This window comes from Protopterus annectens, chromosome 4.part0 (genome assembly GCF_019279795.1).
Source record: "Protopterus annectens isolate FY-2018-M chromosome 4.part0, PAN1.0, whole genome shotgun sequence".
Taxonomy (NCBI): domain Eukaryota; kingdom Metazoa; phylum Chordata; order Ceratodontiformes; family Protopteridae; genus Protopterus; species Protopterus annectens.
In genome coordinates this window covers 251,918,296-251,944,825 of record NC_056733.1, presented here as the reverse complement: position 1 = coordinate 251,944,825, position 26,530 = coordinate 251,918,296, and the positions used below count along the sequence as shown (strand labels likewise).

General features: G+C 43.2%; 1 protein-coding gene across 1 annotated transcript in view; it reads left to right on the top strand.

The window, feature by feature from the left end:
* Positions 1 to 26,530, top strand: part of MORC2 (MORC family CW-type zinc finger 2) — a 1,452,408-nt gene that overhangs the window by 1,275,663 nt on the left and 150,215 nt on the right. Inside the window, exon 21 of the mRNA XM_044068246.1 lies at positions 18,805 to 18,859. Within this exon, the coding sequence (XP_043924181.1) occupies positions 18,805 to 18,859 (55 nt within the window). The remainder of the gene's footprint in view (positions 1 to 18,804; positions 18,860 to 26,530) is intronic.

Sequence of the window (26,530 nt, the reverse complement as noted above, 5' to 3'; positions counted from 1 at the left end):
GCCAGACATAGATCTCTTTGCCTCCCACAGAAATCACCAATTGGCAAAATTCTGCTCAAGGACCTTTCATCCACAGGCCTGGAAGGTGGACGCACTCTCCTTCAGTTGGGCAACAATGACAGTTTATGCCTTTCCACCTCTCCCTCTGCTGCCCAAAGTTCTATTAAAAACCAGAGCAGACAGACCAAAGATGATTCTCATTGCTCCAGACTGGCCAAGACAACACTGGTACCCACTCCTGAAAAGCCTGACTCATTCCCCACCATGGATCCTGCCTCTAATGCCTCTTCTACTGACTCAGCACAACTTCAAAACTCTACACAGTCAGCTGAAAACACTCAATCTAGCCGCATGGAAGATTCCTTAATTTCACAACAGGCCCTACTCTCCAAGGAGGTGCAGGATGTCATTTTGGAGGCCAGAAGACCTTCTACAAGAAAAGCCTACTCTGCAAAATGGAAACGGTTTTGCGCCTGGAATGAGAAAAAGGGTCAGAATCCTGGAATACTGAATTTACCCCAAATATTACAGTACCTAGCTGAGATGCTAAGCAATGGACTTTCATTCTCCTCCATCAAAATCTATGCCTCAGCCATTTCTGCAGAATACAACACTGATCCTCCTTTATTCTCTCATCCCCTCTTAAGACAGTTCCTCAGAGGGGCTAAAAATATAAAACCCCCAAGGAAACAACCAGTGCCTGCTTGGGACCTCAATTTCATACTAGAAAAACTGACCTTGCCTCCTTTTGAGCCAGCTGCTTCAACAGAACTGCAATACTTGTCTTGGAAAACAGCCTTCCTCCTGGCAATCACTTCAGCTCGCAGGGTTTCGGAACTACAAGCCCTCATGGCTGTGCAGCCTTTCATCATTTTCCATCAGGACAGTTACCTTACGAACCAATCCGTCCTTTATGCCAAAGGTAGTATCCAGGGTAGCCTTGAATCAGGCTATCCACTTACCTACCTTCTACCCTAATCCTCAAAACAAAGGGGATAGACTGCTACATTCCTTGGACATTCACAGACAGCTGCGTTATTATTTGGACAGAACAAAGCCTTTCAGAAAATCAGAGCAACTCTTTGTGTCCTATGCTGCAGGAGCTCAAGGGAAGCCTATTTCCAAACAGACAATCTCAAAGTGGATAGCCCACTGCATACGCTTTTGTTACTCTCTTCATGGTAAATCTGTACCTGCAGGCATCAGATCTCACTCCACAAGGGCCACAGCTACCTCTGCAGCTTTCCTCAGGGGGTTCCTACCAAAGATATTTTGGAAGCAGCCACTTGGAGTTCCGTACATACCTTCTCCAAGCACCATCACCTACCACTATACTCCAAATCTAGAGCAGGCTTTGCCACTGCAGTCTTGCAGGGCATCCTGGCTCCTCCTAGTTCCACCTAGTGCCTACCACCCTTTTTTTTTAAGCTTTGGGATTCTACCCATCTGTTATGACTGCAGCTGTATGCACGATGACCATAGTACAGTTTTGTACCTACCATAAATGTAGATGTTTCCCTCCCTCCTTCCCCTCTAGGGGTATTCTTTTATGGTGTATTTGCTTGCAACTACTGTTTTTTGATTATATTGCATTGCATTATTACATAAATGTATGTATTGCCTTCCTTCTGGGGGCACCTGACATCTGGGGCAAGAAAAACTGAAGAAAATGGCGTCGGCTGGATCTTTTTATACCCCTGTCGCACTGACGTCAGGGAGGAAGCGATGACAACCGACGCTGGACCTAGACTTTGGAATTCTGCCGACCGAGGACCCGCCTGACGGCAGGAAAACCCATCTGTTATGACTGCAGCTGTATTAGCACTCGAACATCTACATTTATGGTAGGTACAAAACTGTACTTTTTGGATATTGTGGATGATGTCTATTTAGAATCCAGTTTCAACCCAGACTCTCTACCTCCTGCTCCAGCTAAGCCTGACAGATACTACAGAGTACCTGATTCCCACAAATTTCTTTACAAAAGCCCAGTAGCTGACCCAGAGACTATCTCCCAGGGTCCCAAGGGGGCTAAGGCTTCCATGGCTAAAAACCCAGTACCTTCTGAGAGGGACTCAAGAGCACTAGACAGGTGGGGGAAAAGGTTTACACCTCAGCCACATTAGCTATGAGAGCACTAAATTGTCAATTTCATATGCTCAAGTATCAGCAGTTTCTAATCTCTCAGTTAAAACAAAAGATAACCTCCCTTCCCCAACAATCTGAATTGAAAGAAGTACAGGATTTGTTGCACGCCACCGAACAGGTGGGCAAACATACCTTACAATGTGGGTTTGATTCTTTGGAGGCCTCCTGCAGAGCAGCTGTCACTGGATCAGTTATACGTAGGCATGCCTGGTTAAAGGAACAAAAGTCTACCTGATCATGTCAAAGCAAAACTACTGAATGCACCCTTACAGCAGGATGTTCTTTTTGGAGTTAAAGCAGAAGAAGTGCTAAAGAAAATGGACGATAAGGCGAAATCAATGCAGACAGTCAAAGATTTCCTACAGGTACAACCCCCTCGCTTCAGCAGAAACTGGCCAACAAAAAATTGGTCCTTTCCAGCCACTGACAGACCTCAGAGGGGTAAATACAAGCACCCAAGGGGCAGAGGACAACCACAAGCCCAGTATAAACCTCGCCAATGGGGAACTCCAACTCAGAAAGGAGGAGAAGACAGGTCTCAACCCACCAGAAGGCAAACTCAATGACTTGCACCTCAGCTGGCCAAACAAAGCTCTTTTGTTAGCCCCCTTGGGGGGAAAACTAGCACTTTTTGCAGACAACTGGCACATGGTCACAAAGGACAAATGGGTCCTAGACATAATTTTACGAGGATACAGATTCCACTTTCACACCTTGCCAATGAAAAGAGGAATGCCAAACCTGCCACTAAATCAAAGGGCAGAGGCTCAAAAACAAATTACAGCTCTCATGGCCATGAGAGCCATTCAACGGGTACCGATTCAAGAGCAAGGCCAAGGATTTTACTCAAGGCTCTTTCTAGTACCCAGAAAGGACAATGCTTGGAGACCAATTCTGGATCTTTCAATTCTAAACACTTACCTACAAGTCCCAAAATTCAAGATGCTAACACTACAGCAGCTACTTCCCATGTTGGGCAAGGAAGCATGGCTGGTAACGTTGGACCTCAAGGAGGCATACCTGCATGTCCCTATCAGACAAAGTTGCAGAAGATACCTCCGTTTCATTGCAGGTTCAACCCATTACCAATTCTCTGTACTGCCCTTTGGCTAATCTACTGCTCCCAGAGTCTTCACAAAATGCCTGGCACCAGTAATTGCATACTGCAGACAGAGGAATTCAAATATATCCATACCTGGACGACTGCCTCATCCAAGCAGAAATAAAAGACATTCTCTTACATCATCTGGCTTTTGTGAAGCATCTACTAAATTGTCTGGGGTACACAGTAAACGAAAAGAAGTCAAAACTAGTACCCTCACAAAAAATGACATTCCTGGGTGCCAGCTTGGATACAGCAGCCCAGAAGGCTTATCTTACACCAGACAAGCAACTACAACTGACTCAATATTTCAAGACAATGGCAACAAAGACCCAATTAACTGCAAGAAAAATTCTGCAGGCTTTGGGCTTCATGGCATCTTGCATTCTGATAATACCATTTGCAAAACTGCATATGAGGAAATTACAGTGTTACCTAAAAAGTGTATGGTCTCAACACAGCCACAGCTTGGACACAGTGATATTTCTCATTGCCTGCCTTCAACAGGAATTTCTATGGTGGGCACAGGCATGTCACCTCAACAAGGGTCAGCCTTTCACCTTGCCCCCAACCATGCAAACTATCACAACAGACACGTCAGACTATGCCTGGGGGGCACATATGGCAGGGCAATGCATTCAAGGCCTATGGACTGCAGAACAAAGAAAACTGCACATAAATCAAAAAGAGATGCTAGCTGTACAGAAAGCTCTTGCCAGCCTTCAAGGATCTTCTACATCCAGGACAACTTGCAATAAAGACGGACAACACCACAGTAATGTGGTACATAAACAAACAAGGGGGCACACATTCCTACCCTCTTTGCAGGCAAGCAATAATCTTATGGAACACAGCTTTGGCCTACCAAGTCCAGCTACAAGCTCAATTCCTGCCAGGACAGAAAAACACATTGGCAGACGACCTAAGCAGAAACATCAAAGATCCCCACGAGTGGAAGCTAGACCCACAAATATTTACAATGATATTTCAAAAATGGGGCCTACCAAATATAGACCTGTTTGCCAGTCCTCAAAACTACCAACTGACAAAATTTTGTACAAGGACATTCCACCATCAAGCTTGGAAAGTGGACGCTGTCTCCTTCAGTTGGAAAAACCTGACAGCATATGCCTTTCCTCCATTACCTCTTCTCACAAAGGTTCTTTTGAAGGTCAAAAAGGAGAAACCTCGACTGATTCTCATAGCCCCAGACTGGCCACGCCAGCACTGGTACCCGCTATTAAAGAATATGGCTCACAGCCCACCATGGATATTGCCTCAAATACCTCATTTGCTCACGCAGCAAAACAAACAGATTCTACACAGCCAGCTAAAAACCTTAAACGTGGCTGCATGGCGAATCTTTTAAACATCCAACCAGCCCCTCTTTCACAAGCAGTTCTGGATGTTATTCTGGAAGCCAGGAGGCCAAGCACCAGGAAGGCTTACTCGGACAAATGGAAACGGTTTTCTGCCTGGAACCAAGCTAAAGGCCAAGACACAACTCAGCCTCATATGCCTCACATTCTGCAGTATTTAGCAGAGATGTTGCACAAAGGACTTTCCTTCTCCTCTATTAAAATCCATGCTTCAGCTATTTCAGCTCACTACGACACAAATCCACCTTTATTTTCACATCCTCTTCTAAAGCAGTTCCTCAGAGGGGCAAAAAACATTAGACCACCTAGAAGAGCTCCTACACCAACATGGGACCTCAACTTTGTTCTGGAAAAACTAACGTTACCTCCCTTTGAACCAGCTTTCTCTGCAGACCTTCAGTTCCTGTCTTGGAAGACTGCCCTGCTCCTGGCAATAACTTCTACTAGGAGAGTCTCAGAATTACAGGCACTAATGGCAGTGGAACCTTTCCTCATTTTCCATCTAGACAGAGTTTCTCTACGAACTAATCCTTCCTTCATGCCTAAGGTGGTTTCCAGTGTAGCTTTAAATCAAACCATCCATCTACCCACCTTCTTTCCCAATCCACAGAACAAAGGTGAGAGACTCTTGCATTCCTTGGACATTCACAGGCAGCTTCGTTACTACTTGGACAAAACTAAGGCTTTCAGAAAAACTGACCAGCTCTTTGTATCCTATGCTACAGCTTCTCAAGGGAGGGCTATATCCAAACAAACCATTTCTAAATGGATAGGCCATTGCATACGGTTCTGTTATACCCATCATGGGAAACCAGTTCCTACTACCATTAGATCCCACTCTACCAGGGCAACAGCTACCTCTACAGCCTTTCTCAGAGGGGTCCCTACCAAGGAAATTGTAGAAGCTGCAACTTGGAGTTCAGTACGCACCTTCACCAAACACTATCACCTACCTCTTTATTCTAAGTGCAGGGCAGGCTTCACCACTGCAGTTCTGCAGGGCCTCATTGCCTCCACTAACCCTCTATGATACCTCCACCCTGCCTTAGCTTTGGGACTCAACCCGAGTGTGATGACTGCAGCAGGGTAACACGATGAACATAGTACAGTTTTGTACCTACCATAAATGTAGATGTTAGAGTGTTCACCCTGCTGCAGTCCAGGTTACCCTCCCTCCAACCCCTCTGATCTTTTTGCTAAATCTCTGCTATACCTTACTGATGTATTTGCTTATAGCTGAAGGGATTTTGTGTTTGTACAGTGTTCACACCATTTGGTACTAATTTTGATCACCTTTTTGGGGGCACCTGACATCTGGATCAAGAAAAACTGAAGAAAATGGCGTTGGTTGCAATATATGTACCCCTGGCGGACTGACGTCAGGGATGAGTCGACAGCAACCGACGTCGGACCAAGACTTTGGAAATCCGGCCGACTGCGGCACCGCCTGACGACAGGATAACCCTAGTGTGATGACTGCAGCAGGGTGAACACTCGAACATCTACATTTATGGTAGGTACAAAACTGTACTTTCTGGGGCCCCCATATAATACCCCCCAAATGGGGCTAAGAAAACTCATCAGTTTTCCTCTTCTTCCACTCCACAGTTGGCTACCCAGCCCTTTCCTGATAGGACGGGCTCTTCCTGCTGACTCCTCAGACAATCTTGGCACCCCTCCCCTCTCCCTATGCCTTACCCTATCCTTCCAGCCTGGGAATCCATCACTCAAAACTCTTGAGTCCTCAGCATCATGAAGAATGGATACTTCATGGTCTGGCACACAGTACCTCCCTTCATAGATATCGCTCAACCTCCAAAAAACAGTAACTTCTTTTCCCTCCAGTTCTGCAAAACTTGCTAGAACAGGGCACAATCCAGCCTGTGTTTTTTGCTCAGAAAGGAAAAGGTTTCTATTCAAGCAAGTTTCTGGTTCTCTGGAGGGAAGGACCTTGGAGACCCATCCTAGATCTGTCTTATCTCAACAACTTTCTGAAGTTACCCTGTTTAAAAATGCTTACTCTCCAGACCCTCTTCCCCCTTATCCTCCCTCAGGCCTTCCTAGCATCCATAGACATCAAGGATGCTTACCTCCATATACCCATTCATCCCAAAATACAGGGAATTCCTACACTTCTCTGTGGGCTCCTGGCATTTTCAGTTCTCTGCCTTGCCTTCTGGACTCTCCGCTGTCCCACGAGTCTTCACAAAATGCCTAGCTCCAGTGGTCACCTTCTGCAGACTCCAAGGCATTCAGATCTTCCCCTGCCTAAACGACCTTCTGTTTCAAGCCAAGCCAAATCTCCAGTGGAACTGAACAACAATCTCCTCTTGGCTGTAGCCGTTTTGCAAAGCCTGGGATTTGCTATCAACTTCGAAAAATCTTCTCTTATCCCATCACAGGACCATTTTTTTGTGGGTTGCAGATTCCAAGCCAACAAAATGATGGTGTCTGACCCCCCCCCCCCCGAAGGCTCAGGAGATCTCCCTAATTTTTGGAGATCCTCCAACTCCTGTCTGCAAAACAGTTTCTATGGATCTTGGGACTGATTGCCTCTACTATCCCTATGCTTCCCCTGGCAAGGCTACATGTGAGGAAATTCCAATGGGTTCTGAATTTCCAATCCCACTACTACCCTGCCTCAAGAAGCAGCTTCAGTGGTGGATAACACAGTTGTCCATAAACCCAGGACTTCCCATTCAACTCAAGACCTGTACACAGAAGCCTGAGATACAGGTTGGGGAGCAGTTCTGGACACTTGCACAGTTCAAAGTCAGTGGACATTCTCTAAGAGGAAAGAATGCATAAATGTAAAGGAGAAGGCACTGATCTTTGCCCTACAGTCCTTCCAAAACCTTCTAAGGCCGGGAAGGTTGCTTATTTGCACAGGCAATATGACTGTCCTGCAGTACCTAAACAAGCAGGAGGGGACAAGATCCTACCTCCTTTGCAGACTAGCCTTACAGGTTTTGGAACTAGCTTGCCAACTCAAGATTTCTCTTCAAGCGGTATACATCCCTTCCAATCAGAATTCTGTGGCAGACACACTGAGCAGATCCGGAACACAGGTCCACGAATGGATGCTTCACAGGGATGTGTTCCTGGACATTGTCCACCATTGGGATGTTCCACAAATAGACTTGTTTGCTTCCCCTCTGAACAAATAACTTCCAAAATTCTGTGCCAGAAAGCCACATCCTCAAGCATGGAAATTCAATCTCTTGGAAGGGGAAGTTTCTGTATGCATACCCTCCCCTACCACTCATTCCAAAAGTCCTGCTGAAAATTCACAACAGGAAAAAAGTCATGCTGGTGACTCCCTATTGGCCAAGACCCCACTGGTTTCCCCCTTCTACATCTAAACAATGGCAATCCTCACAAGTTAACTCAGAGTGGACTTACTTGCACAGAACAAGGGCTCCCGCATCTACTCACAACTGGAAACTTTTCAATTGACCCAGTGGGTAATAGAGCCACCGATTCCTTTCAGACACCTTTACTCATAGGACATGCTGCAAGTTCTGCAGGAGGCCAGGAATCACAATACTAGAAAGAGATTTCCCTTTGATGTCTTGCTAGAAACCTGAACCCGCTTTTGGTGGATTCCCCCATTGGTTCTGTCATATCTTATGTAAATTGCTTAATGCAGGCTTAGCTTACTTCTCTATAAAAGCATATTTGTCAGCTGTATATGCCTGTCTGCCTCTTTCCTCTCCTCTAGCTTCCAGATTTGAGGCCAAACTATTTCTTAAAGGCATCCTACACATTAGACTTCCCAGGAGACCTGTACCCCACTCCTGGATCTAAACTTTGGGTTAGAGAAACTGATGCAAGTGCCCTTCAAGCCAGCTTCTTCTAGCTCCCTGACAGTGTACCTGGAAAACTGTTCTCCTGGTGGCTATTACCTGCGCCAGGTGAGTTTCAGAACTACAAGCATTAATGGTTTCTCTTCCTTTCTTGAACTTCCAAAAGTACAGGGTTTCCCTTCGCACTAACCCTTCATTCATGCCAAAGGTAGTTAATGAATTATTCTTAAACCAGGCCATTCATCTACCTACCTTTTTCCCCCCTCCCCAAAACAATAGTGAGAGGCTTCTACACACACTTGATGTACATAAACAACTTAAGTTGTTTTTTTCTGCAGAAGACCAGACCTTTTAGAAAATCAGACCAACTGTGTCATTTTACTCCAGAGGTCTGGGACTGCCTGTGTCCAAACAGAACATCTCTAACTGGATCTCCAAATCCATTTCTTTCTGCTATGCCCACCATGTTAAAGCTCATCCTGGCACAATCAGATCTCTCTCAACAATGGCAGTATCTTCCTTGGGGGCTTTCTTCAAAGGGCTGGACACTCACCCCGTTCTAGAAGCAGCTACCTGGACATCTGTCCACACCTTCACCAAACATTAAGCTAAATTCTATCTCCTGATCCATGCCAAGGCAGTGTTTGCCAGGGCCATTCTTCATGGTTTCCTGGAAACTACTACTTCCACCTCCACCTCCCTCTCTACATGAGGTTTGATATGCTCCCTCATGTAAAGAATACTGCAACAGATGAATAGAATGGCATAGATTAGTTGTGTAAGAACTTACCATGACGATAGATCTTCTCTTCTCCGTTGTAGTATTCTCTCTCCCCTCCTCCCCCATTTCCTTGTGTTCTTGGATGCATTGATCCTCTTTCCCTTGGACTTTCTTTCCACCTGGGGCTTCAGTTCTGAGGATGTTGCATGCGTACTTCTCTCTTAGGGCCTACGTCCGATAGTAACCTACGTCAGATGTACTGTGCATCCTGCAGTAGTAAAAGACTTTGATATACTGACCGACGTCTGGTCGTCTTGGCAGGCAACTCCCTCATGTAAAGAATACTGCAATAGAGAAGAGAAGGACATCTATCGTTGTGGTAAGTTCTTACACAACTGATTTTTTTCTCAACCAGGCCATCAATCTGCCCACTTTCACCCTTGTTCTGTGGGTTACACAGACAACTGAGATTTTATTTGGAAAAGAATAAGCCTATTCCTAAGTAAGATCAACTGTTTGTCTCTTTCATGGACTCCAGAGTTGGTCAGATGGTATCTATAAAAAAAAAAAAAAAAAAAAATTCAAGCTGGATTTTTAATTCCATGTCCTTTTGTTACTCACACCATGCCAAATCCCTGCCCTGCTGTTCATGGGCTCGCTCTACTAGAGCAGTGGCCTCCTTTGGTGCCTTCTACAAAGGGTAAATACCAGGACAATCCTAGAAACTTACACCTTGTCTTTTGTGCAGACTTTCAATAAACACTACAGAGCAGATGCTTTTTCAAAATCTAGGGCTACCTTCACTAGGCCAGTCCTTTCTGGACTTTTTACCAGTTTTCACTGTTCTCAACTATCCTCCTTTTCTGTTCCCTTAAAGTCTGTAAATCACCCATCTGTTTGTAATGCTGCAACAGTAATTTTAGTCAGGACACAGTACAGTTGTATAACATCTTACAATAACAGTAGATATGTTATTGGTCAATGTTGTAATATTCCTTCCCATCCTCCTTTCCCCTTTCTGGTATTGGCTTCTCTTCTCCGTTACTCCTGCCCTTTTCTGGCAAACTCTAGGACAGAGGAGGTTCTTCTCATCTCCTCCTTTGCCTCATGACTGATCACTTGCCTCTCAGATGTGTTCAGGCTGCTGGCTTGGAGATAGTCTAACAGTTTACTTTCATACATCCGTCTGTTTACCCCTATGCTTGTGAGCTGAGGTCGTATGTTGGACTTGAGCTCCAGGGAAAGTTTAAGCTTTGTATAACCACCAATCCAAAATTGAACAAATGTACAACCACAGTCCAAAGAAGAACGGTCAGTGATTACCTTTAGTATTTTTTATTAAAAAAAAGTCCAACAAGTCACGATATGAAGTTCAATGGATAAAAATTCACCACATTTCTCTGCCTTGATGTAAAATTACACTCTAAATGAAACAAGCACCTTATAGCAGCACACAAACAATAATCCTCTGTAGTGCCTCGGCTTAACAGCCTTTACAGAGTATACTTCTGTTCATTCTTTACCTTATACCTTTATTCAGTAAGCAATAATTCAATTAAATATAATTAAATATAATTAATCCTGCCTCTAATTAAAGAAAGCATTTCCAATGCCATTCCCTATTTAACCCTACTAATACTAAGGTATTAAACTTTAAGATCATGGCTGACTCCATTCTCCATAATTTACCCTTTATATCCAAACCCTGAACTGACTTTACTTGTCCTAAAGTTGTTGCTTCCAAATCTTTTCTCTCACCATTATGTACTTACTTAAAATGTCAAACTACTGGACTTTTCCTCCCTGTTTTTTCTGATATCTCTCAAGTGTTCTTTCAGTCTATCCCCAAAGGTTATTTTACTTGCCACAGGGACACCTCAGTCCATACACTATTCCTGTACTATCACAGGAATATAAACCCTTAGTAATATTTTTTTTCCATTGATCTTATCAAAATTTTGCACAGTGTGCTTACAACAGCAGCAGCTTCCACAAGAGAATATTACAGACAGTTGAAACGTGCTGCACTGAATGGAAATACATGTAAACTGTGTTCTCTATTATCTTTAATTGTGTCTTATGATGTACATTTTATGCATTTGCATTTCCTGACTGTATGAATTTTATACATGTATTTCACTTTAACAATATGTAACCTTTATTGTATTGCATTGCTTATGGAGCTTTTCTCCCCGGGCCTGTACTGAAAATGGGCACGTTCTGGCCCAGTGGACTTCTTCCCCTGGTATTTGAAAACATAGGGGATCCATTTTATTTTCTTTTAAGATATCTACTTCTTTCCAAGATATCTACTTTTTTCCAAGGTATTCCAATATTTCACTAATTGAATACATTTTTCAGAAAAAAACAGTATATTTAGTCACAAAAATAAGCTTTTGCCTTTCAGGCGTTTTTCAAGTGCACCTGAATTCTTCCAAACCCTTTTGCCCTTAATTACTTTTTCTTTAGTTTCTTCCACTAGCTTTGCATCATAACCCCTATCCATAAACATTTCACTGCTTCATTTATTTCCCTATCACACTCCTGCTTCTCACTGCACAACCTCTTTAATTCTTAAAAACTCCCACAGGTGATAGATTTAATAGTGTGGGGGTGACAACTATCACCATATAAAATATGGTTATTCTCCTCAAAATTTCTATGTATACCTATGCATTTTATTATTCTTAAATCCCTTTAATACTATATACAAAAAATGAACTTTTGTTCCTTTTTGAATTGCATCAAATTTAATATTATAATGATTATTTTGTATTTCTTAAAGAAAAACTTCTACTTCATCCCACCCCCATGACATATAAAAATCAAGTCATCAATGAATCTATAATATTGTAGAACATATTTTTTAAAAAAAGATTTTACTATAGATGCATTTATTCTCAAACATACCCATAAAGAGATTGGCATACATGAGGGCAAAACCAGCCCCCATGGCAGTTCCCTTTAACTGCTTATATAGCTCTCCATTAAATTAAAAAATATTGTAACTTAAACATAAATTAACCAATTCTGAAACATAATGCGTCTTAGGGGTATCCTTTAGAAAGTAAAATAAAGCTTCCAGGCCATGGACATGTTCTGTACTGGTGTACAGACTAACCACATCCATGACCAGGAAGAACATATTTTAAGAATAAGGCTAAGTTGTGTGTGAAATACCCACATGCTGAGACTATGGGACGTCCGAGTGGATCCACCATATCTTTGTGAATTTTAAGAACACAGAAGTAGTAAGCCATCAAATTCTCCTTAACTGCAAATCTTTTATGCACATCCTCATGGGAAAAATACTTAAATCTCAATCCCTTCATTAATAACTCTTTATACATGGCTACTGCTTCTAAGTAACTCTCCATCCCTACTAATGTATAAACATCTCTGTTCTTTAGATGGGTATAGCACATTTTTAAATATTGTATGTAATTTAATATTACTAATTTACCTCCTTTGTCAGATGGTTTAAAAATAAGTTTTCTATTTTGGCTTAATTTTTGCAAACTTAACCATTCCGCTTTAGTCAGGTTATATTTAAAATCCCGTTTAAACTTGTTCATTTTCTCACATTCCTTTTCCATTGCAAATTGTAATGTATAAGAAAACTGCTGGATACTGTCATCCCTACAAAGAGGCATGAAATCACTCTTATATGTTACACTTTCAGTATACAGTTTACAGTATGCATTCATTTCAAAATCCGAAACACATGAGTGGAAACTGTCATCACTAACTATAGATTTGTTTTCAATACTGTTGTTACTAAAATTATCAGAATTATTAGAGCTATAGCCTGGTTTAATCAGCTGAACAGTCACTATATTATCTTATACACTGCTGCAATTCTGTTTTGATTTTGTATATGCATGCTCCACATTGTTTCAGTGATCTTAAATTGTTTTTGAGTCTTCTGAGTTTTTATGTACCATTCTTCCTGACGGAACTGCTCTCTTTTTATAATGTATTGCATAATTTAACTTATTTTTGATAGCTAGGCAGACCTCTTGGGCTCTGATGTGATTTACTCAATTACTATAAGGCTATAGGACCTGTATATTGTATTACTATTTGTTTTACTGACTATATAATGCTTATGGCTCCCTCTCTTGTCTGCCTACTACATATTTAGGTATTATCACTGTTAAACTGTTACTAACTTATCTCACCTCTTCCTATCTCCAGTTTTACCCTATAGTTTCCCTTGGGACCTCGCCTGGGTGGACATACACATTCAACCAAGGTCACCTACTCCATCCACATTTTACCTAAGAAATATACTGCTCTGCTGCATCTATCCCTATTTTGGAATTTGGAAAAGTGTCTCCCAGAAGACACTGTGAATGTATGTACATTCTGTTGCCACTTATTCTACCATTGTAACTCCTGCTTGATAATATTGTCAGCTATCTCCCTACCAGGTCACACAGCAGCCTGAAACACTTTTATTTCTCCCTCTCCATCCTCTCTCCCATCCATAACTGTGTTCCTTCCCTGCTCCTCCTCTTTCATCCTATCTAGTCCCAAAACCCTCCTAGTTTACCCAGTGCAACTCTGTACTAGGCCACTAGAGGACGTCCCCTCTATATTATACACTACTCGTTCCTCACTCACTTTCTGCTTTCCTCATTCATCCACACTTTAGCCCCCTCTACCTCTTAAATACAGGAACCTTGCTTACCTTGTTACTACTTACTCTCTTGTATCCTATGCTCCACTGATTGACTCGATCCTCTCCTGATTCTTTTTCTCCGTCTCCTTTCGCCCTCGGCTCACTCCGCTCCCCTACCCTGCCCCCAAATCCCACCCGCCCCCAGTACGTCTAGCTATATCCTTCTAGTTTCCACACCCACATCCTCCCTCCACCAATCAACCATCAACACCTTAGACACACCCCTATCGCCTGTAACCCAATTAACGACCACACCCACAGCTGATGCATCTCATATCTACAACTCTCACTCACTTACCTACCTTATTCACATCCAGCTTCTCTCCTAATACTCCTCCTTCTACTCCACATTTGCTACATTTTTTCTTATCCCCCTGCACAATAAACTTATAATACACATTATACAACTACAACACATATTACCAAACATCCTTTTTCAACATGCCTCTAAATCCTTCTGCCATCCTTTTCCTCCTATCACTTTCTCTTAAAATATCATATCTTTATCACCTCACCCAACCCCATACTTCTTATCACTCACAACTTTATCACACCACCTATCATCTGAACTCCCCTCACAATCACACTCTACCATCTCCCCCCATCTTTATCCAATAACACAGCTCCTCACCTTCTCTTTCAAAGTCTTCTCCTCTCAGAAAAATTATATCCCTATAACAACTAAATACCCCTTGATCATCTCAGCTAACCAAAACCACTTTCTTACTCAACTCAACTATCTTTTGAACCCAATCTTTCATCTCATCAACAATCTTTTATCCGGTGATATCCATCCCAACCCTGGCCCTCCTCCTCTTTCTCCACACACAAGCCTATATTCTTTACTTCTCTAAACTCACAAAGTATAGTGAATAAAGTCCCAACCCTCCATGCATGGCTCAAGCACAACAAACCTGACATACTATCTATTTCAGAAACTTGGTTAAAGCCCTCTATAAGCAACTCTGAAATAACTCCACCCAGCTACTCAATCATTAGAAAGATAGGACCCAAAGGAAAGGCGGAGGAGTTGCTCTTCTTTATTCCTCTTCCTTGTTAGTTACCCCATATGACAAACCTATCCCACATTTAATAATGCTGAAATACTCCTCTCTCTACAAATTAATAAGCACAAACACATTTGTCTAGCATCAGGGACAATATTTCAACCCATAATCTTAGGAGATGTAAATATCCAATCTCCAACCAACCCTCTTAACATTAACCTTTATAACTTTTCCCAGTTAATCACCAACATAACCCACCCATCTAAAGACCCTCCAGTGGCACCATCCTTGACTGGATTCTAGTGTCACGACCCTCTTAGTGATCATCTACCTACTTTCACCCATCGACTCTCCTGCATCTCCAAATAATTATATCACTCACCAGAAATGACAAAGCTTCAACCCAACAGTCTTCATAGAGTCCCTCAAAGCAATTAATTGGAACAATCTGAAAACACTGCCACTTGAAGAAGCTGTTGCCCACTTTAACTCTACATTCTTAGGAATACTTGATTCACAAGCCCCTCTAAGAACAAAAAGAATAAACAAATTCAGCCCCTGGCTAACCAAAACCACACTATCAACCATAAACTCTACCTGAAAAATGAATCACCTGATCAACATATTGCTTACAAAACCGTTCGGAACAAAGTAAAAAAGTCAATAATCTCTGACAGACAAAAATACTTCTTCACACTCCAAAACAATAATAAAACTAACCCTCAAAGATTCTGGAAGGATCTCCACCCTTCTTAACCCCAGCAAACCACACACCCCAACCCCAAACCCAAATATCCCAGACTTGGATTTAGCTATTCAGTTCAACTCCTTTTTATCGATTCTATCAACAAACTCACTTCCTCCTTCCATGCTCTACCTCACCATCTAATACACACCAAACAACCCTATCCCCACTTCTACTTCACTTTATTCTACTACTCTTACTGGCCATCCTCCTGTAACCTCCTCAAACTCTCTCTCCTCAACCCTTCCTATTCTCATTAAAGCCTACATCCACTACCACTATCAAGAAACTCCTTCAGAAACTGAAGCCTTGCACTAATGCCCTGACAATATTCCCTCTTATTTTCTTAGTATAGGCGCAGATGCAATGGCCTACCCCATTAGGATCATAAGCAAGGGGTCCATCCGGGAATGCTCTGTGGCTCAACTGTGGAAGCAAGCATTCATCATCCCATTCTGTCCCCTATTTCTAAACTTCTGGAAAAGTGTATCCACCTTCAACTCTTGCCACATCTCTTAGATAACAACCTGCTGACCCTACACAACATGGTTTTGGCCAAATCACAGCACTATGACTGCCCTCTTGTCATTTCTTGAGACCATTAAGATTCAGGCCACATTGTCTCTACCCTATTACTTGACCTCACACCATCTCACACAATCTGCTCTTAACCAAACTGTCTAAACTTAACCTCTCTCCCTCTTCCATTAATTGGTTCTCTAGCTACCTATCAAATAGACAGCAAGCAGTAATATGGAAGAAGGCCAGTACCCCAACTGGAGTTCCCCAAGGATCCATTCTTGGTCCCCTCCTCTTCAACATATTCATCAATGATTTTCCCAAATCTATCCCATTTGCAAACATCATCCAATATGCAGATGACTCCACCATTATTTGCTCTGCCACCTCCCCCTCACTGCTCCTAAAACTGACTCAGGAAGCTTTTTCAATAACTGAACAATGGATGAAAACAAACCATTTAGCACTCAATGCATCTAAAACAAAACTTATGGTATTCACCCCTTCCAAATCCACCTCCTTCAACACAAACTCCTTCTCAATTACCAGCCTAAATAAATCACCCCTAGAACTAGTGTCCAAAACTAAACTACTAGGTGTACAAATTGACAATCGCCTGAGCTACAACTCCCATCTACAACTAAATATTAAAAAGACCCATCAAAAACTAGGTATGCTCTACCGTCAGAACCAATACCTTACAAGCTCCTCCAAAATCACACTTGCTTCATCTTTTCTCATCCCCTCCCTTCTCTATGGGGCCCCATTACTGACTAACCTCCAGTCCTCTCTAAAAAAGCAGCTTTCCTCCTGCTATAATAAAATTAACAGCCATAGGTCCACCACTCACCACTGTTCCTCTCTTCAAAACTAAAATTACCAAATCAACTCATATATATACAGCTGACTTTTGCTCACAAGCTCATTCTTAGCCCTTCTCTTTGTCCCTCCCTGTCTTCTGCCTTCAAAATGCACCTACCAAATAGAATCCTAAGGTCCAACAATCAAAACCTATTAGTAGTACATAAACCATGTCATCCCCCAGGCAAATACTTACTAGCTTTTAACCTTGCCCGTCTCTGGAACTCACTTCCACCATCTATTATTACCACCACTAACCGTACATGTTCAAAAAATCTCTTCATACACACCTACGGTCCCAATGGGATTGTTCTTGCTCCCTCCCCTCATAAACCTTTGCCACCCTGCCCCCCTCCCACTTATGATACATAACTCTTCCTATCAAAGCTTATGTTCTCTCAGAATATTTACTTTACAATGCAATTTTATATTCTTTTCTGAACAACTTCTCCATATACATATCTCCTACTGTTCTCAACTTATTTACCTGTTATTTTCCCTCATCAGAGTGTAATACTTTAAATACTTTTTAATGTTTTTGAACTGTGTGCTTATATGTTTTAAATGTTTTAATGTTTAAATATTTTATCTCTCAACCTGTATAATTTTAATTGTAGTTATTTTGTATGTACCCATTGTTTGTCTGTACTGGAGCTTTTCTCCCCAGGACTCCATTGAAAACGGGTTCTTTTGGCCCAATGGACTATCCTGGTAAACCAACTGCAAATAAAATAAAATAAATCATTCTGGGCAAAAAACTTTTAAATTCAGTTTTCTAATAAATTTAAATACTTCACATTTTAACTTATGAACTCTTGGAAAAGCCATGGGTATAAATTTTAAGCCCTTATTCAGTACTGCTAAATCAGTTGCAGTTAAAACACAATTTGACAAATTTACTACATAGTCCCCTTGACAGTTTATACTAGAGCCACTTGCCTCTTAATTGTCTGAGAATTGGGGTGATATTCTCCATGGTAGTCATGTCTATAGTTGTTATTAGTATACCGCTTCTTATTGTTTCTCCCAGGCTCCCGAAAAGTCCCATTTAAATAGTCCGGGTTCCTCACCTCCGGTAACCCTGGAAAATGATTTTCCTCCTCACTGTCCCCTGTAACAAACTAGGAATCACTCACCACCGTGGAGACACGGCCGTTGGTGTTGCTTCTTCCTGTTGAAACCTCACACGGCGATGTTGTTTACACTGATTGGTTGAGATTACGAATGCCTGATTGCATTTGGAATCTCTGATATCCCTATGCATTTTTTTTCTTCTTTTTTTTTTTCCTTTCAGTAAGTTATTTTTCATACCCGTTTATACCCGTTTAACTTGTCATTCACTGTAGCCAAATAATTCTCCAACATTGCATTACTGGACTTCTCCACTATGTTTTTGGGCATATTTCTTTAGTTTCCGTAATCAGCCTTTGCCTCTTCACATTATCCTCTCTTTCAGAATGTTAACCCATTACAGACTGCATTTTTGAGCAGCCACAGCCCACCAGGTATGGAAGCTCTTATCTCCCTCGGTTTAAGCTTTTGTTTACCCCAACCGGACATTAGCAATGAAATCTCAACTGTTTGGAATACTGCAGCAGTGATCGGTAGGACATCTGTGGTTTTGGTAAGTTCTTACATAACTGCACTTTCCCCAACACAAATGTGCTTTCTTGTATTCTGCATAAAGTTCACCAAAATAAGCCACTTTTCAGGAGACTGACAGTGCTTGGTAATTATGCAACCCATATTTGGAAGGACTGTGAAATAACAGTAAGGCATTCATCTGCTGTTGGTGTACAAGTGTCTTAATTGTTTGCTTTGTTTGCTTACAGATTACAGACAGTGGAACAGAAGATGATGTATCAGAAATAAAGAAAGCTTATCAAGGTAAGATGAAAATAGTGATAGCTTTACTGACCTTCAGTGAATGCAGGACATAGTTTTGTATTTTCCTTTAAAGCAGATAAAGAAGCAGAAGAAAGTTATAATGGGAATACTTCTTGGTGAACCTGTCATTGGCCTTATCCTTTCATTCCAGTTCAACATTTTTGAAGCTGTTAAATTCAAGAGCACATGTCCGGTTACTTGCTACAGCAGATGCACCTATTCAGAGTTTGCATTTTATTTTCTGCCATTCTGCTGTCAGTCAATATATTTGTTATGGAACGTTCTAATGTTTGATCTTTGAAGTGCCTGTGCCTTCTGAGTGTTCTTGTGGCCTCCTAATTAAGAGAGAGCCTAGATATTGACACTTTTTCATCTTCATGGGAGATGAGCAAAATATGAAGCATTGCTGAAAGTGTCAGGAGTTCAGTTTGGCTGCCACCAGTTTTATGGGGAGAAGTTTCTCCCCTACCTCTGTGTCTGGAAAAATTACAGTTTGCCAGAGAGGTCTCTTGTACAGCCCAGGCTTTTGTCAGAATGCCATTAAAAGGCTAATAAAAAAGTAGGCAGCTGTGGTCACACCCTCTGGAATGCCTGTTGCCTGTCCTCAGTAGCTTCCTCAATACCATGGTCTTACCTTCAACTAGTGAAGGCTGCAGTTCCTGTTCTCTCTTTTGACTGATAATTGCTGCAACAGGAGTGGTCACACCGTGCAAAAGCTATTGGGGGGGGGGGGGTCCTAAACGGTTGTCCGTCACTACCAGTCTGGAAGGTGTCACAGAGGATTACGGCTGTGAGCTGTTAATAGACTTCATCTTGTCCAGGGTTTGATTTCCTTTGCATGCATTTGCCTACTGTGTGACTCTGAGTAAGATGCACACTAGGACAGTGCTTTGGGACAGTTATGAAATTGGACTAACTCCCAGTGAGTCTCCTGAACTAAATGCCTAGTAACTACCTACGAACCTTCCAGTTATCGGGGATAGCTTATGCAGAGACTAGAAGCATGTGGATTCTGCTTTTCCAAAGTCCAGGGAGGCTGGTGCCTCACAAACTTACGTAGCTGCAAGGAATGAGAATCTGACTAGGCATTCTGGACTGGACTGCTGTGTGATTTGTTTGAGTGAGTAAGGAACACAAAAGTTACCATATTCTGTTACCCTGCCATCTAGCATTGGAGGGGTGGGCAAGAGGTTTCTACTGTGCCACTTCGGAGCTCAGATTGCTCAATGCACTAACCTGTCTAGATTAAGCTTTCTGTTTAACAGCTTAGGTGGCAAAGCTTGTGGGAGATGAGCAAAATACAAAACAGTGCTGAAAATGTCTATTCAGTTTGGCTGTCTCCAGCATTGTCATTATGGGGAGAAATGTCTGGCCTACCTCTATGCTTGGAAAAATACTAGGGTTTGACACAGAGGTCTCTTGAACACAACTAAAAGGCTAATAAAGCAATGACCGCACACCATAGGATGCCTATCTCTCTGTCCTTGGTAGCTTCGTCAATATCGTGCTTTCACCCTCAACTAGTTGGTCATGCTGGAAGATTTTTCAAGAGAAAAATTGCCTTGTGTTCCCAGTGGCAGTCACTTCCTGAGTCTGGGCTCAGGCAAGGTCTTGTCTTTGGCTTCTGTACTGGGCAGCCATGTGTCTGTCTATAATTTTGACTCTGTCTGCACTTTACCAGCAGGCATTTGCCTGTGCAAAGCAGCATGGCTGAAGCTCTCCTCCCTTAAAGTAATAGTTCACACAGTCTATCCTGGATGTCCCATTCCAAAGGTAGGTTCTTTTCAGATGGCCTTCGCAGGGGGATTAGTGGATGACATTCTGAAAAAGAATATCATTCCTTGCTGCTTTGTAAGACTTTTACAAACCCCTTTGCTTTACTATTTTCTATGCTTGGCCATCCTCCAAGAAGGAGGTAGGGTTCATGTCATACAAAAAATGCAAATGCCAGTGTGGTGGGCAAATTCCACATAAGGGTAGCCATCTCCAGTGTTGTTTCCGCTTCAGACCTACCCACAACCATAAATCTTGTCCCATTTGCCAGCCTTTGTGCCAAAGACCTTAAGGAGTAGACTTTCCTCTTTAGCTGTATACTTGGAGAACCGGCACTTAAAGTTGCTAGCTAAAAGAGTGCTGGAGGGATCCTTAGGGCCCAAGGTTGAGTCTGATATGAAGCAGAAGGCCAAAAAGCTGAGGCCTGAACTTTCTGCTGTGCCTCTTATCATGGATGTCTCTTCTGAGGCAGAGGAGAGCCCAGAGATCAGTACTGTTCCTGGTCCCGATTCACAGACAAAGCTCGATACTGAGGCCGCCTTGAATCTGATAGGAGGGACGTCCTCAGAGGCTGAGCAGGCATCTGTCTCAGATGTACAGGGTGAACTGAGGCTTGTGATTATCAAAGGCCCAAGGGGGATACCGCAGATCCTTGTGCAGGAGAAAATTCACTCGGATATTATTGAATGTAGGCCTACGTCTGGGCCTCCTACATTACATATTGCTGATGTGTATCTTAAAAAGAAGCAGAAGACTAAAACACCTGTCCCCTCCTAAAGACCCTCAAAGCGATTGGGAACAATTCACTCAAGGCCTTTTCAAGGCCCTTATGGGGGCCATAGGCTTCCTTCAGGTGTTTGTCTTGCCCCTCCCCTCCCCCAGCATTGCAAATGGGATAGCACTCTGGTATCTGAAGTACAGAAGAGAGACTATGATCTTCTGCAGGTGGAATCCTCTAGCCCTTCAGCTATTCCTCCTCTGTTACCTGCATTTCTACATGCCTTTGCCTCTCAGACCCCATATTCCCAGCCTCATGCCCCTAAGAAGCCTGACCAATTTTACAACATACCTGAGGACTGCAAGTTTCTGTTCAGATGTCCTTCAGCAGACTCATTGGTTGTTTCAGTGGCCTCAGACAAACCATCCAGGTTACTACTTTCAGCTACTCTCCTTCCTTCTGATAAGGACAGGATCCAGGATCTTGGAAAGGCTGGCAGAAAAGTGGACACTTCTGCCACCTTGGCATTTAGAGCCATCAGTTGCCAAACACACGTGACTAAATTTGCCCTAGACCTTCTCTCTCGGCTCTCAGGTCATTTTTGATTTACCTGATTCAGAGTGTAAGACTTTGGCTGTGCCCTTGATTGGAGCCTCCTCTCAAGTAGCCCACCATGCGTCAAATGCAGCTGTGATGCTGCAGAGGGATCTGCCAGAGCAGCTGCCTCTGGCTGTGTCTTATGGCTGGAGTCTTAACCAGGAGAATCTCCTTACCAGGTGATATTAAAGCTAAATTTATGAATGCATCTTTGGACAACTCTGCATTCTTTGGCCCTGCAGCAGCTAACTTGTTTAAGTCTCTCCAAGAAAAGGGTAAGGAATTGAAACACATCTTTGTTTCCCCAGTGTCCACGTTTCAAAGGAATTATCCAGCTAAACCATTTTTATACATAGAAACTCCCGCCCTCCTCCACCTAAAACAAAAAAGGGTGATAGGAGGCCTCAGCAGTCTAGGGCTTCCCCTACAGCTTTGTCTCAGAAACGGCTCTTTCCTTACAGGTCTGGTTCCCTGTGACTGCCCAAACTACCTCACCCACTTTCCTCTTTCCCACTTCCACAGGGTGGCGGAACCAAAGAAAGGAAGCATAACTCAAGACTCCTGGGTTCTCTCTCTCTCTTTCAGAAAGGATACTTTCTGGTATGGGATTCCCTACTTTCCTTCAGGAGAATTCCTCAACTGCCAATAGAACAACTTCCTTCCTTTCCAGGGGTACTACTAGATATGCTGAAACAAGGGATAATTCAGGTGGTTCCTCAAGACCAAAAAGGAAGAGGCTTCTACTCCAGAATGTTCCTAATGTCCAGAAAAGATGGTCCTTGAACACCCATTCTGGGTCTTTATCTCAACACCTTCCTGAAGGTACTCACCTTCTACATGTTAACTCTTCAGAACTTGTTTCCCCTTATAGGAAACCTACATGGCGTCCCTGGATATCAAAGATGCATACCTGTACATTCCTATCCACCCCAGCTGCAGGAAGTGTTTACCTTTCTCTGTGGCTTCATAGCATTTTCAGATGTTCATCGTGCATACAGCTGCAGTCATAACAGATATGGGTTCTCCTGCCGTCAGGCGGGTCCTTGGTCGGCCGAATTACAAAGTCTAGGTCCGGCGTCGGTTGTCGTCGCTTCTTCCCTGACGTCAGTGCGACAGGGGTATAAAAGAACCAGCTGACGCCATTTTCTTCAGTCTTTCTTGCCGCGCGGTGCCCGAAGCAGAAGCAGTTCGCAAGTGCCGGTCAACCAGCTCCTGAAATTACGAAAATTTTGCAACCGAAGTCTTCTTGAAAGCTAAGTACCCCGTTGGGGAAACTTTTCTTGCCTCAGACCGATGTCAGACAAAGTTAATAATTGTATTTCATGTGGGAAGCAAATACCGCATAAGGATTTTCATTCCCTCTGCATTCCTTGCTTAGGCCCAGACTGCGACGTCTCGGTCTGTCGTTTTTGTGCTACCTTCAACAAACGCACCATTAAGCGTCGGGCGGAGTTCACCCAGCACTATTTTGGTAAAAAATTTAACTACATTATGTCGTCGGATACTCCGACTCCAGTTTTGTCTAAAAAATGCAAAGATAAGGACCGACACACGAGGTCCGCGGCCACTACCGACACCATGCCAAAGCCGGCTACAGGTGGTCTGGTTCTCAGTGAGGCGCCTACGCAGCCCCTGCCTACCGACGACACTTCATTGGCGGTGTCTACTGTGCCCGAGGTCGCAGGCTCCTCGGCCCACACCCCGACTACAGATACCGAAGCCACTCCTGGTGGTGAAACTCAATATGTAGACAGGTCTGCCTCCTCTCAAGGTGTCTTCAGACCTTCCTCTTCTTTTTCTATCAAGGCTTTCACCAAGTCTAAAGCAGCCATGCATTCTAAGAGACCAGCTACACAGGGCCCTTCTCCAGGCCCCATGCCTAAAAAGCAGATGCTTAAAATGGCTGAGGATTTAATTACTCTTATCAGGGGTTCTCAACCCCCCCCCCCCCCAAGACAAAAGGCCCAGAGTGGAGGAAGAATCCCCCTCCTCTGACCAGGCCTCATTATTTCAGAGCACTCTGATGAACAGGAACATTCTTACTCCCCTTTTGAAGATTCTGATGCAGAGGAGTCCATTCCCTCTGCCCCCCCCCAGAGGATTACTCATTTGGGGAAACCTTGCATACCTTGAGGGAACACTTCCACTGGGAAGGCCAAGAGTACTCAGACTCCAAGAAAAGGCTTAGGGATTTTCTCTTGCTACCTCAGCACAGGCCTCTGGCTATACCTCCTGTCTTAGACATACTAGATGATGTGTATTCGGAGGCCTGCCTTAACCCAGACTCTCTACCTCCAGCCCCAGTCAAGCCTGACAGGTACTACCGGGTTCCTGACTCACACCAGTTTTTATACAAAAGCCATGCGGCTGACCCAGAAACTATTTCACAGGGCCCCAAGGGAATTAAGGCCTCAACTGCTAAAAATCCATTACCTTCCGAGAAAGATTCCAGATCTTTAGAAAGGTGGGGAAAAAAGGTATACACCTCGGCCACCTTAACCATGAGGGCATTACACTGCCAGTTCCATATGTTAAAGTACCAACAGTTTCTGTTATCACAGGTGAGAAGCAAAATGTCACAACCTGAACAACCAGACGAAGGAGTTGCAGGATTTGATGCATAGTGCAGAACAAGTGGGTAAATATACCTTGCAATGTGGTTTTTATGCTCTAGCGGCCTCATGTAGAGCTGCTGTTACAGGATCAGTCATACGTAGACATGCCTGGCTCAAGGAGCAAACCTTACCAGATCATGTCAAAGCTAAATTACTAGATGCCCCTCTACAAAAGGATGTATTATTTGGTGTTAAAGCTGAGGAGGTATTAAAGAAAATGGAGGAAAAGGCTAAATCAATGCAAACAGTGAAAGATTTTCTACAGGTACAACCTCCACGTTTCAGTAGAAATTGGCCTTCCAAAAATTGGTCCTTTCCAGCCACGGACAGACCCCAAAGAGGTAGATACAGGCGCCCGAGGGGCAGAGGGCAATCTCAAGGATCGTTTAGAGGCAGACAATGGCAAGCTCCTACACAAAGATGTGGTGAGGATAGTTCGCAGCCATTCAGAAAGCAAACCCAATGACTTTCCCCTTTGCATGCCAAGCAAGGCTCAAATGGCAGCACCTTTAGGCAGAAAACTGGCATTATTTTCGAAAAATTGGCATATTGTCACAAAAGACAAATGGATCCTGGACATTATAAACAGAGGCTACAGATTCCATTTTCACACCCTTCCAAAAATGAGAGGCATGCCAAACCTGCCACACAATCAAAGGGCACAAATCTCATGGACATGAAAGCTATTCAAGAGGTACCTACTCAAGAACAAGGTCAAGGTTTTTATTCCAGACTATTCCTGGTACCAAGGAAGGGAAAAGATTGGAGACCTATTTTGGACCTATCCATCCTAAACACATTTTTACTCGTGCCAAAATTCAAGATGCTCACATTACAGCAGCTTCTTCCCATGCTGGGCAAGGAGTCTTGGCTGGTAACATTGGACCTCAAGGAGGCATACCTGCATGTCCCAATCAGACAAAATTGCAGAAGATACCTCAGATTTCTTGCAGGTTCAACCCATTATCAATTCTCTGCATTGCCCTTTGGCTTATCTACTGCCCAGAGTATTCACGAAATGCCTGGCATCAGTAATTGCCTACTGCAGACTTCAAGGGATACAAATATACCCATATTTGGACGATTGCCTGATCCAAGCGGACAGCAAGCACATACTTCTGAAACACCTGGCTTTTGTAATAATGTTGTTGAATTCTCTGGGATACACAGGCAACAAAAAGAAATCAAGGCTAATACCCTCTCAGAAAATAATTTTTCTGGGTGCCAACTTGGACACAAACACCCAGATGGCCTACCTCACGCCAGAGAAACAGGGGCAGCTAACTCAATACTTCAGAAAACTAGCAAATTTCACCAGGCTGACTGCAAGGAAAATCCTGCAGGCTCTGGGATTCATGGCATCTTGCATCTTACTAATCCCATGTGCAAAGCTGCATATGAGGAAACTTCAATGGTACCTGAAAAACCTATGGTCTTAACACAGCCACAGTTGGGAAACAATAATACCACTAATTCCATGTCTTCAAAAGGAATTTCTGTGGTGGGCTCAAGCATGCCAAACAAACACAGGTCTCCCATTCTGCAAGCCTCAAGCAAATCAAGTCATCACAACAGACGCCTCGGACTACGCCTGGGGGGCGCATATGACAGATCGGTGCATTCAGGGCAAATGGTCCCAAAGAGAAAAGCACCTTCACATCAATCAAAAGGAAATGCTAGCAGTAATAAATGCTGTTATAGCTTTCAAAGACCTTCTGCATCCAGGTCAACTATTGATAAGGACAGACAACACCACAGTAATGTGGTACATAAACAAACAGGGAGGAACCCATTCATACCCCCTATGCAGGCTGGCCATGTCACTTTGGAACATGGCTCTGGAATTACAAATCGAACTTCAAGCACAGTACTTGCCAGGCAGGGAAAACACGCTGGCAGACAACCTAAGCAGAAATATGACAGATCCACACGAATGGAAGTTGCATCCTCAAGTTTTTACAGAGATAA